This window comes from Convolutriloba macropyga, chromosome 8 (assembly GCF_964194025.1).
Source record: "Convolutriloba macropyga chromosome 8, txConMacr16.3, whole genome shotgun sequence".
NCBI classification, from domain to species: domain Eukaryota; kingdom Metazoa; phylum Xenacoelomorpha; order Acoela; family Convolutidae; genus Convolutriloba; species Convolutriloba macropyga.
In genome coordinates this window covers 26,954,631-26,966,860 of record NC_134475.1, presented here as the reverse complement: position 1 = coordinate 26,966,860, position 12,230 = coordinate 26,954,631, and the positions used below count along the sequence as shown (strand labels likewise).

General features: G+C 35.7%; 1 protein-coding gene across 1 annotated transcript in view; it reads right to left on the bottom strand.

The window, feature by feature from the left end:
- The window catches only part of LOC142344645 (DNA-directed RNA polymerase I subunit RPA1-like), a 97,594-nt gene that overhangs the window by 14,024 nt on the left and 71,340 nt on the right, over positions 1–12,230 (bottom strand). Inside the window, exons 23-25 of the mRNA XM_075396460.1 lie at positions 9,854–9,886; positions 9,551–9,661; positions 802–912 (exon numbers count right to left, since the gene is read on the bottom strand). Coding sequence (XP_075252575.1) covers positions 802–912; positions 9,551–9,661; positions 9,854–9,886 — 255 coding nt within the window. The remainder of the gene's footprint in view (positions 1–801; positions 913–9,550; positions 9,662–9,853; positions 9,887–12,230) is intronic.

Below are 12,230 nucleotides of genomic sequence, written 5' to 3'. Positions count from 1 at the left end.
GAACAAAAAATTAATAGCGAGAAATGGAAAACTGATTCAAACGAAAAACTAGGCCTAGAATGAACTATGAATAGATTGGGAAATCCATTAAGAAAAAAATTCGATCCAAAAAATCCACAAAACAGTAAAAATCAAAGTTAAATTGCCGCATGTGAACAAAAAACCACTAGCGAGAAAGCGAATTTTTGTTCAAACACCGTTTTCTCACTCTACTTTAAAATTAGAGCAAAAGAAGTTCGCGCAGCAAAACCACTCGCTTTTTCGCTCGACTTCCTGTTAGCACTCTAATCACTTGAAGCCTATTATAGTCTACTAAAGCCAGCTAAGGGCCTCTGATAAAACTTACAGCCGTTTATCCCGTGTTGAAAAATCAAAGTCATGAAAACCTGTGTGAAAACATCTTACAAAAAAGACAGAACGCGAACAGAATCCAATTCTTGGATGGTAAAAACAAGAACACCGCAATACAGCTACGGTCAAATTACAGCTGCGGAGCTATGATAAGACTTTCCCACGCCCCACTCCAAATTCTGAAGCGTATGGCGGGATAAATTCACACTCGTTTTTTTTTCATTCGCCAAGCGTGTTGATTTTCTTGTTGTCGGATTAATTGCTGCTTGTAATGGGACACTCACGGGAAGCGCCACCGAAATCTCTACCGTTATCAGAGACGCTGAGCTCAGGGCTCCCTCGTCGGAGGAGAAATCTCAAAAATAACTTGAGATCACTCAGTTGATAGGTACACGTTCAAGATGACCTCCTCATATCGAACACAACAATAAATTCTTAAACACAGCTCACCTTTTGCTTTGGAACAGAGCACCGCCTTGGATGCCTCCTCTTGCAGAAACACACCAAAATCCAGAGGCGCTTCTACCACTGAAAACTCGTATGTCACTGTGCAGTGGCTCTCTAAAAGCAACGGAACTCAAACCATGGAATTAAATTTGCTGCGTGATTCTAAACAACGACAACTATGCAAAGCGATTAAATTAACAGTGAAAACTTATGAGTTGAATACCAGACTAACAAGGACACATTTTCTCGGCCATCAATAAACCTGGTCAAACTAATAAATCATAATCCTCATTTTCATTTGTTATTCTGCAGAACGAACAGCTGGTTGAGCATATCCACATCAATAGGCATCAAATGCAAAGATATATCCACAGAATGATATTTCACTATCTGTCCCGTGCCGTTAGAAAACAAAACAGGCTAACGTCTGACGAATTGCTCTTGTACAGCGGGGGACTCGATTGATTCATTTTTTGTAGTGTGGTCCAGTATGAAAGGGCATGAACGTTCACAAAGGAGCTTTTCAAATGACGTCATAGGAGCTTATTATAGAGCATCATTAAGATTTAAAGTGAAAAACGGAACTAATTTCCGCAAAGTTTCCATTTGAAGTTCGGTAGTAAACTATCTCCAATTGAGTTCAGTTGCTTGAGTTCAAAATTGTAAATGCGCGAAAAATTTCTAGATCACTTTGGGGTTGAAAAATGTGACAAAATGGACAGAAGTGTCATAAACAGTTCTAAATGTGATCGCAATTTTATAGATTAGACAAACAAACTGCAGAGCGTCAACTTGGAACACGAGCATACCGCCAATACCAATAAGCGTTTACTCTAATAAATTTTATATTTTAATGAAGTAATTGTTAAACCAGGGCTTTCTCGGATTAAATCATTCCATTTGGTTCTGCTATATTGACCTCAATCTTATTCACTACAGTGTGTGAAGTTGCTGGAAGCACTCCAGAATCAATCTAGTTGAAACAGTGAGAGGAATAAATCAGACCTTATTTTTTGTAAGAAAGAAAAACCACTACAAAACATCAAGCGAATTAAAACTCTACGTATGAGCCCCTAAAATTGTACATCTGACTAAGTGAGGGCCGAGATTAAAAACGCATGCATCTTGCTCGGCTATTGAAAAAAAATTAGCAACAGATAAAAAATCACACTGTAGGTAAGAAAAGCGAAAGCTCCAGTAAGTTAACTAAGGACTTTCAAACTAAAGCAGTGGCCTTATGATATATACCCGGCAGATTGCCAGAAAATAGCAACCATTGATTCCGACAACCCCGAATGGGATTGAAAAAACAGGAAGTTGAAAACCATTGTTACAATAAAAAACATTTTAAAAGTTCTAACTTTTTTTTTAGTTTATATGGTAGCTAGATATACTCCTGTTTCACTATGAAGACACAGGTCTTGATTAGAACAAAGTCTCAGTGGCGTGCTTGTGAAATTGAGCTTTATGGTTTTATCTCGTTCTTTTCTATTTCTTTTTTGGGCATTGACTCAGTTCATTTTAGATCGCTCTGCTGAGCAACAACTGTTCAAAAGCACTTTGAGGAGAATGAGAGAAAAATGAAACTAGCCTAGAGAAGTCGAAAATATTTCACGCAAAAGATTTTAAAAAGCTGTGAACAAGGTAAACAAATTTTTATTAGAAGTGAAAAAAACATAGCAGGACAAGTCCAGACATACAATTCAAAGAATTTTTATTGACTAAAAAATTTTAAAAAAAAACTAGATCTTACTCTTAAATAACCTAGAGCGTGAGGTAGAGCTATTTCCAGACAAAGCCGGCAGATTGACCTAATGACCCCAATGACCTACGTTGATCTTGAAACAGTAAGAGATAGGAAAAAAGCCGCCGATTTCTCCTCAAGTGTCAAACTGTGTTCTAATTTGGTCTGCAGTTTAAGTCGAAAGGACAAATTTGCCAAATTCATCATCTAAGCTGGAGGAAAATAAGCTTAATTCCATTATAACACATTACCGACAAAACATCGGAAGAATTGCTCTTGAATGAGTCGGGGGGGGGGGGGAGGGGGACCTTAAATGGGACTAAGAAGTTCTATAGTGGGCTTCAAATAACCACATTAGAGGTTAACATATACCACTAAGATTTAAAGTAAAAAATGACATCAGTTTCGGCGCACTTTTCATTTGACTTTTAGCATTAAATTGCCGCCAATTGAGTTCAGCTGCTTGAAAATGTGATTGAGAGAGAATTTTAGATCACGCAAAATGCAAAAAGTCAAGGGCGTGAAAGTCACTCGAAAAGTCAAAATTGTCAAGCGAAAATTTTGCATAAAAAAAGACACACACGTTTACAATAAATGCTATGAACTACGTTCAAGAGCAATTAATAAGCAGAATACTCGAAGGAAATTTGATATCTGAATGCACAAACTGTTTAGAGATTAGGTCCTAATGCCCGGGCTTAACTGGCTTATACCGTATCTTTTCATATCACTTTTTTGTACATAAACTTATTCACACACAATAGTACGAAATGAATTTTAAATTACATTCAGATAAAAAATGAGTGAGGTAACTCAGAATTCAAATGTGAAAGTAGTGACTTCTGAAAAGAAAAATGTAACCAAAACGTAAAAAAAATTAAAACACAAACCGAGTAAACAGCGAAAAAATTGCTCTCGCACGACAGGAAAGGCAATTTAACTCAGAATGGGCTGTAGCGAAGCAAAACTTTTCCTTGTGATTTCAAAAAACATCCGACTAGAGAGAGATTCAAACCCTCGATCTGCTGCGTCCTCGTCTTACCACTTGGCTGTCAGTCCCCTACAATTTCCTAGCTTACAATCGCTTTTATGTTTGCAAAGCAAACTTAATTTCTAAATAAGAGCAATTTACGCCAAGCAGAAAAAACAAGAAGTCAAGTGTGAAAAGGTCTCTCAAAAAGTGAAATCGAAACAATGTTCTAGAAAAAAACAATTGAGCAAAAATTTTGCATAAAAACAGAGGTTAACAGTAAATGCTTCACATTTCGTTCCAGAGCAACTAAAATACCCAGAATATTTACAAAAAATATCTGCCAAGGATTTTCATAAACCCGGTTGGTATCGAACCAATTTGATTGGATTTCCCAGTTGGGCGCATTCCTGTTTTTCAAAAAGATACAGGGATCAACATCATTAGCAGCGAGTTGTAACTAACATCAATTAGAATAAAGTTCAAATACTGGGCATCTAAAACTGTCCTTTATAAGCTTATCCCGTTTGTACTTTCGAATTTAATTTTTTGATACTAACCCTGTTTCTTTGAGATTAAATTAAAAAGGAAAGCGCCTAAGTAATAGCCGTTATAAACGGCGGCTAAGTTGACGGCGGCTATTAATTAACATTGGAATTATTAAACTTTGATGTGAAGGGAAGTCGAGTAAACATAACCAGCTACTGTTGGAAAAATTGCCCTTTAAAGACCGGGGAGCGGTTGGCTTGGGCACTTGCCAGCTTTGCCTTATGGATGTTCAAAATAGGATGTAACTTAGATGGTGGTTGCTGAGCGGAATGGGAGGGGGAGAAGGAGGGAGGGGAGGAGGATCAGGCGATGAGCAGAGCAGTGTTGCGAGGGCTTGTTGAGGGGGTCCAAATCGCCAGATGGAGAGGGGTGCACCTTAAAAATCATTTCGGGAGTGATGTAACTCATTTATCACACTCAGTTCAACTCTAAACTCACTGCGTTTCAAAAAACAACACGCATATAAAAGCAGCCGAGGATCGGCATGAACAGAGAGGCGTAAGGCTCTAAGAGAACATCTCAGCTACTTGATGCCCTCTGTGCTTTAGGTGTTTAGACCGTTTTTGAGGCAGAAAAGTGTAACGCTCACAGAACAAAAAATACCCAGACGAAAAGTCGGTAGTACAAAAAATCGCAGTAACATAGCTGGCAGATTGCCAGAAAATAGCCGCAATAGATTCGTAGATCGGCCGTCTCAAAAAAAACAGTAAAAAAGACAGAACAAAAATTTGTCTTTTCATTGAAGGCTGATCTGTTATATTTTGATTAAAAATCTGTCTAAGTTATTGCTGCATCTATTAGCTGATCTCAAACAACCTTCATTTAGAGTGACACACACCCATTTGACCTTATCTCTTTGAATTAAAGTAAATAAAAGTCAACTTCAAAGTGAGGAAGTCATTTTTGAGAGTGAGGTAAGTCAAGTGTGACCAAAAATTTAATCACGCGAATGAACAAAAAAAACTCCCTCCACTAAGAGCCAAAAATGACGTCACGCATGCAATTCAGTTGAAATTGCATGAACGAATGAACAAAAAGTGGCTGGGCAAGTCCTGACGAACAATTTAAAGAATTTTCATTGACTAAAAAAAACTAGACCAAAAACGGACTATGAATGGATTGGAAAAACCATTTAGAAAAAAATCCGATCCAAAAAATCGAAAAAACAGTAAAAATCAAAGTGAAATTGCCGCATGTGAAGAAAAAACCACTAGCGAGAAAGCGAATTTTCGTTCAAACACCGTTTTCTCACTCTACTTTAAATTTAGAGCGAAAAAATGTCACGCCGCAAAACCACTCGCTTTTTCGCTCCACTTCCTGTTTCGGCGTGACCAAAATCACTACTCCAATTTGACTTCATGCGTGAACAGAAGTCAAAATAACATGAAAATGTTTGAACAGATCTTAAAAAAACATAGCCGGAAGAATTCCGGAAACGACTCGAAGGAGAAAATTGCCCATACTTTTTACTACACAACTACAATAACTATTGTGAACCCTGAACCTCCAAAAACGCCATAAAAAATTTAAGGAAAAAAAAGAAACGGCATTCAAAAACAAATTGAATAAAAAACTAGAAAAACTGAATGAGTTTTTTAAATAGTACAAGGAAACATAAAGCCGAGTAAAATTCCTTTCCAATTAGGGCAATGGAAAGCTGGCAAAACAATGGGCAAGTCATAATAGGCTAAGAAACTTTTCTAAGACTAAGAAAAAAGAAACATACCCGGCAGATTGCCGGAAAATAGCCGTCGTTGATTCCAATAAGCATGATTGGGATTGAAAGAATAGAAGATATTGAAATTGACTTTTGTACAAAAACATTTTTAAAGTCCGATTTATTTTGATGGCATTTCGTAGTTGAACATAACGTACTTCTGTTACTTAGAGAGAGGCTACAGGGACTACCATCAAAACCAACAAGCATTAGAGATGGTAACAAAGACTTATAGGAACGACGTTCAAATAGCGGGCATCTAAAATTGGGCTTTATGGGTTTATCCCGTTTCTACTTCTGACTTAAATTTTTTATACTGACTCTGTTCATTTTGAATTGCTTTGCTGAGCAACTAATGTTCAAAATCACTTTTGGCAGAATGAGAGAAGAGAGAAACTAGCCTAGAGAAGTCAAAAAGATACCCAGCAAAATGTTGAAATAGCGGCAAAATGAGGTAAAGCGAAACATTTTTGTATTCGACGAAGTAAAAAAAATAGGAGCGCTATAATAGCCCGCTGAGAAGATGAGGGCGGCTATTAAAAAGTGCAAAAAAATAAGAAATGGTTTAAAATTTTTCTGTCAATTTCACATCAATTTCTCGCTCTCTCAAAATCATCGGTATGGACAAAAATCACTCTCTTTTCGCTCCGCTCTTCACTTTTGTTCAGCGCCAAAATCACTCCAAATTTTTTCACGCGTTTCATTTCCCGCTTCAAAAATCACTCCAATAAAATTGATTAAAAAAAGGATTTCTCCAGTACTCCTCTTGGAGTCGTAAAAAAGACAGCGCCCCAATACAATTGAAATTCTTTGAACTGTAAAAAAAACCAAGAGAAGGCCAATAATAGCCCCAGCTATCGCTGTGCGGCTATTAAAAAAGACCAGCAGAACTAATATAATTGCCACAAACTTCGTTTAAGAGCAATTAACATAGCCGGCAGATTGCCGGAATAGCTGCGAAAGAATAGACCTGCGTGCCATATAATAGAGATAGAAACAGATACAGATCTAAATTGAAAAAAAATCGACGCCGCTCAAAAAACTAGGCTAAAAAACATTCAGCGATAAATTAATAAAACTTGTTAAATTTCATCCCGCAGAAACCTCTTATTAGGGACCTTTACTGTACATATGAGTTCCTTTGACCTTAAACAAATTCAAATTAAACCTAAGTTTTAAAGTGCAAAAGTCATTTTATTGAGTGAGGTAAGTCACGTATGATCAAAATCTAATCACGCAAATAACCTAAAAACTTTCGCTAAAGCGAGTGAGAAATGACGTCACGCGCGCAAATGTCGTTAGTGAGAGGAAGAAGTCATTCAGAAAATTTGACTTTTTCAGCTTTGCTGTGTGAACAAATGTAAAACGAAAAAAGAGCGTCAGACGACGAAACAAAAAACATAGCCGGAAGAATTCCGGAAGCGACTCGAAGCCGCAACACCTCACAAACAAAACCCTAATTGCAGCTGAAGCAATTACCATTTGAATTCAACCATTAACTCATTACCTCCCCTGGTCTGATCTAAAAATTGGTGAAACTTAAACCACTGTCACCAAGAAAAAAATGCAGCAAAATTTTATGTTGTTGAAAATTTTTGATAACGTTAAAAAATCCGAAATAGATAGGCAGGTCAAAATACTGATGGCCTAAAACAGCTGAAAGGGCTATCAATTGCCCTCAAATAATTCATGATTCTGATCTAAAAAAGATCAGAAAAGCAAACGGCAGATAACAATCTTAGAAACTAAGTTAAATTTTTAAAAAAAAAAAAGAATACTGAAATTTAAGAATCAGAAAACCAATATAATTACAGTTCTAATCACTGCAATTAAAACAAAAAACGGCACATACTTCTCCCTTGTTCTGCATATTGTAGACAACATGATTTAAAACTAATTCAAAAATTAAAATAATCATAGAAAAGACAAGCAGCAGAAAAATGTTCAAAGGCAAAAAATCGTTTAAATTAACACCAAGGCCGGAAGGAAGTTGCAGTAGATAGTATTAAGTAGAGCTTTTGGAAAAAGCTGGCTAGCAAACTCTCAGTACTGCCTTGTGTTGAATGAAATCAATTGCAAACAAAGAAATGACGAAAATCTAAGAAAATGCTGAAATCATTCAATTTTTTAACAACTGAAACAACCAAAAATAAATGTGCCATAAAAAGCTGCCAGGACAAAACTAAAATGATACTAACTAGAATGATAAGAACATGGACACAATATGAGGAACACCGTAATAAAAACACATTCTTGATTTTTTGAAAGTCAAAAATAAAAAAAAACAAAATTCAAGAAAAACGAATACATTTCATTGTTCAGCATTAGAGACATAGAAAAGATAACTAGTCGTCCAATATAAAGATCTATCCTCCTGAAGTGAACAAAAAAATAAGAAAAACCAGATATCAAACATACGAAACATTAAATATTTTACAGAAAAAGGTCAAAAAACTTTTAATACTGCTTCCATGAAAAATGGAAGCTGAAAAATTCAATATACCAAAAAAATAGGTGCCAGGACAAAGCTAGAATGATACTAACTAGAATTTTAAGAATATGGGCACAATGTAAGGAACATTGTAACAGAAAGGCATTCTTGTTTTTTAAAAAGTTAAAAATCAAATTAAAAAATCAAGAAAAACAAATACAGTTCACTGCTCAGAATTCGAGACCTAGAAAAGATAACTAGTCATCCGATACAAAAATCTATCCTCCTGAGGAGAACAAAAAAAATACGAACATGCAGAACTCAAAAATAGAAAACATTGAAACATTTTGCAAAAAAATATTATCAAAAAATTTAAGCCTGCATTTACGAAAAAGCTTCAACTGTTTTTCAAAAACTGAACTCCAAAAAATGATTGATTTTTTATTAAAGCGCAACTAAGGTCCCTCATGTTGCACAAAGAGACTATTTCTAGTAATTACAATCAAAATACAAACAAAAAACTGACAAAAATCGGGAAAAAACTACCAAAATCGGATTAGCATATGTACAATTTTATAAAACAAAAATACACCGAGGTAGAGAGAGGCGTTAAGTATATAAATTATCAAAGAGAAGTTGCCAAATGAACTGATTTCTGACAAAAAGACGGTTAAAAGATCTAAGAATGCAGAAATTAATAGAAAAAAGTCAAAAAATAACTAAAAAATCAAAAAATATGTGCCAATTTTCAAATTGAAACCCATATTCAGGCTCTGCAAAACACTGTGGCATCAATCTCCGATGTTGGCATTTCAATATAGTATCGAATAAAAATTATTTCTACAAAAAACCAAATTACAAGCAAAAAAAATTGGCTACTTAGACGAAAAAACGGCTAAAAACGGTTATCTATATATGCCATTCAGTCAAAAACTACTTTTCAAAGTCAAAAAGTCATTCACTAAACGCAGCGCATGATCAAAAAACTTCTCTCGCTTAGCGAAAATTTGTTCACCAAGACAGCTTTTCTCACTTTCGCTTTTAGGTCAAAATGCCGCGTGAACAAATCTACTTCCTGTAAAAAAAAAAAACCGAGAGAAAACCAATACTCCTCTTCGAGTCGTAAAAAAAACCAAGAGCACCGCAATATAGCTACGCTCAGCTTACAGCTTCGCAGCTATAATAAATGAGGAGCATCGATCTATAGCTACATTTAGCTTACATCTATAAAAACGAAATTACATACCCCCCTTACACCGATTATGTGGAGTTTAAAAACTCATATTGATAAAATCAATATTAAAATGATCTGTTGGCAAGAAAACAAAAATATGGCTGTACCTTTAACGGTGTCAAACTCGTAGTTGACAATGTTGTCTGTAGTGTCTTTCAGAAAAGTGATCACACGCTCGTCATGTGACTGCTTACTCACACTGTGAATCACGGAAGCTGCTGAAACAAAACAGCGCATAAAATGCAAAAATTGTGATGAAAGAAACTGTTAGCTAATTTTTCCGATAGAAACCACAAGGCCCACAAAAATGACGCCTCGAAAAAGGTTTAATAGGGCTAATTATAATCTCGACAATTGCTGAACTATTTCTCTTGAATCAGATTTCTCCTTTTTACAGAGTCCGTACATACCCGGCCTTGACTCTCCATCAATGCTTTCTTCACCTGAAACAGCAAAAAAGCAATTCATCTCTTGACTCTTTTTGGCACCTAATACTCAGCTTTGTCAAAAGTTTTATACTCAAATCGGTACACAAATTTGAGATCAGAGCCCCGATAATCTCTTCTTCAAATTTTCCGGCAAAATTCCTTTCTTGACTCTAAGGAACTTCGGTAAACAGGAAAGCATACAGAAAAATGTCCACACGCGCAAGTTTGTTATGATCGTCTAGAGTCAAAATAAATAAATATATTGCAATAGATAATATGGTGCGTGCGCTTGGCTACGCTGCTGTGAACTAAGCTGGGAAGGTTTGGTTCACAAAGAAATCGTACTGTTCATTTAAATTCGAGGATAAGCATAGTGCTCAAATATGTTATAGCCCCCATGAAATCTCAGTTACCTCAAGTAGCCTTGTAAAGTTCGCGATAACAAACATACCCGGCAGATTGCCGGAAAATAGCCGCCGTTGATTCCATTAAGCATGATTGGGATTGAAAGAATAGAAGATATTGAAAAAAAAGATTTTGTACAAAAATATTTTTTAAGTCCGATTTATTTTGATGGCATTTCGTAGTTGAACATAACGTACTTCTGTTTCTCAAAGAGAAGCTACATGGGCTACTATCAATACCAATAAGCCTTAGAGAAGGTAACTAAGACTTATAGGAACGACGTTCAAATAGCGAGCATCTAAAATTGGGCTTTATGGGTTTATCCCGTTTCTAATTCTGATTTCAATTTTTTATACTGACTCTGTTCATTTTGAATTGCTTTGCTGAGCAACTGATGTGCAAAATCACTTTTAGCAGAATGAGAGAAGAGAGAAACTAGCCTAGAGTAGCCAAAAAGATATCACGCAAAATGTTGAAAAAGCGGCAAAATGAGGTAAAGCGAAACATTCTTTTATTCGACGAAGTAAAAAAAAATAGGAGCGCTAAAATAGCCGGCTGAGAAGATGAGGGCGGCTATTAAAAAGCACAAAATATTTTGAAAAAGTGACTGGTTACAAACCGAATTACTTTTGAACTCTAGAAAACAACGACTAACGATAATCAGCCTTGATATTGATATTCTTTAGAAACATATAATTGTATTGTTCCGAATAATATGTAAATGGATAATTTGACAAAAAGTCAATATATCGACAATAAATGATGCGTTTTGGATAATTATCGAGTTGAATTAGCAAAAAACCGACAAAACATTAAGTCAGGAACACTCATAAAAAAAAGCAAGTAAAACAACTAGCTTCATTTAGAGTTAACGAATGTTGTGTCAGCAGTTTTTAGTCAGCAGTGTTAATTCCGCAAATATGAACAAAGTGGAATAAAGAATATTATTCCTGGCCATTTTTCATGAAAATCTTAATTTTGAAAAATTAGCCAAAATTTGAATCAAACAGTTCAACAACACTCTTTTAATTTATGAAACCAACGACACCAACGTTAACAATTTTGTAATATTTTTCACCAAAAATGGGCAAAAATACGGAGAATGTGAAGATAAACAAAAACATAAACCGACAAATGTAGGAAGAATTGCTCTTGAACGACAGGCGAGGCAATTTAGTTCATGGTCCTTAAGTCTGGAATAATTTTTCTTTATGGGTCCAAAAAAACTTTAATCCCACCGGGATTCGAACCACTGACTTCTCGATCCATGGCCAACCGCACTAACCAATGCGCTACGAGGCACTTAATTTGGCTTTGCTGCAACCGATTTTATGTTAGCAACTTTGGAGCACTAGAGATCACTCCAAAATGATGAACGAAAGCGTGAAACAGTCACTTGAAAAGTCATGAAAAGAATGTTAATGAAAACAGTCACTGAAAACAGTCACTGAAAACAGTCACTTGAAAAGAATGTTCTAGAAGAAAAGCGCAAGTTTATCAAGCGAAAAATTTGCATAAAAAACACGTTTACAATAATTGCTATGAACTTCGTTCAAGAGCAATTAATAAACCTCGATAACTCCGTGAAAAAAAAAACGAAATTCAAAACAATCTTTTTGGTAGCATATTCTACGCAGCACTGGCTTTTTAATGACACCCACGCCTCACCATCTACGATGAATATATGGATCGGCCAAAATTGACTGAACACAAGCCCATTTGTGTATATAGTTCCTCCACCACTATAGTTAGTCGGAATAAAAATGCTGGAATCAATGTTTATTCACATAAATTGCCATTTTTTGTTTTGTTTCGCAATAAGCAGTGTTTGTCAATTAGCTGTATTTGCATCTATTTCGATTATTTTTCGACGTAGAAACTTGAACGTTTGGTTAAAAAACCTGAAACCCGTCGTAAAAGTGAACAGTTCAACTATTTAAAATGCTGCTTCTCA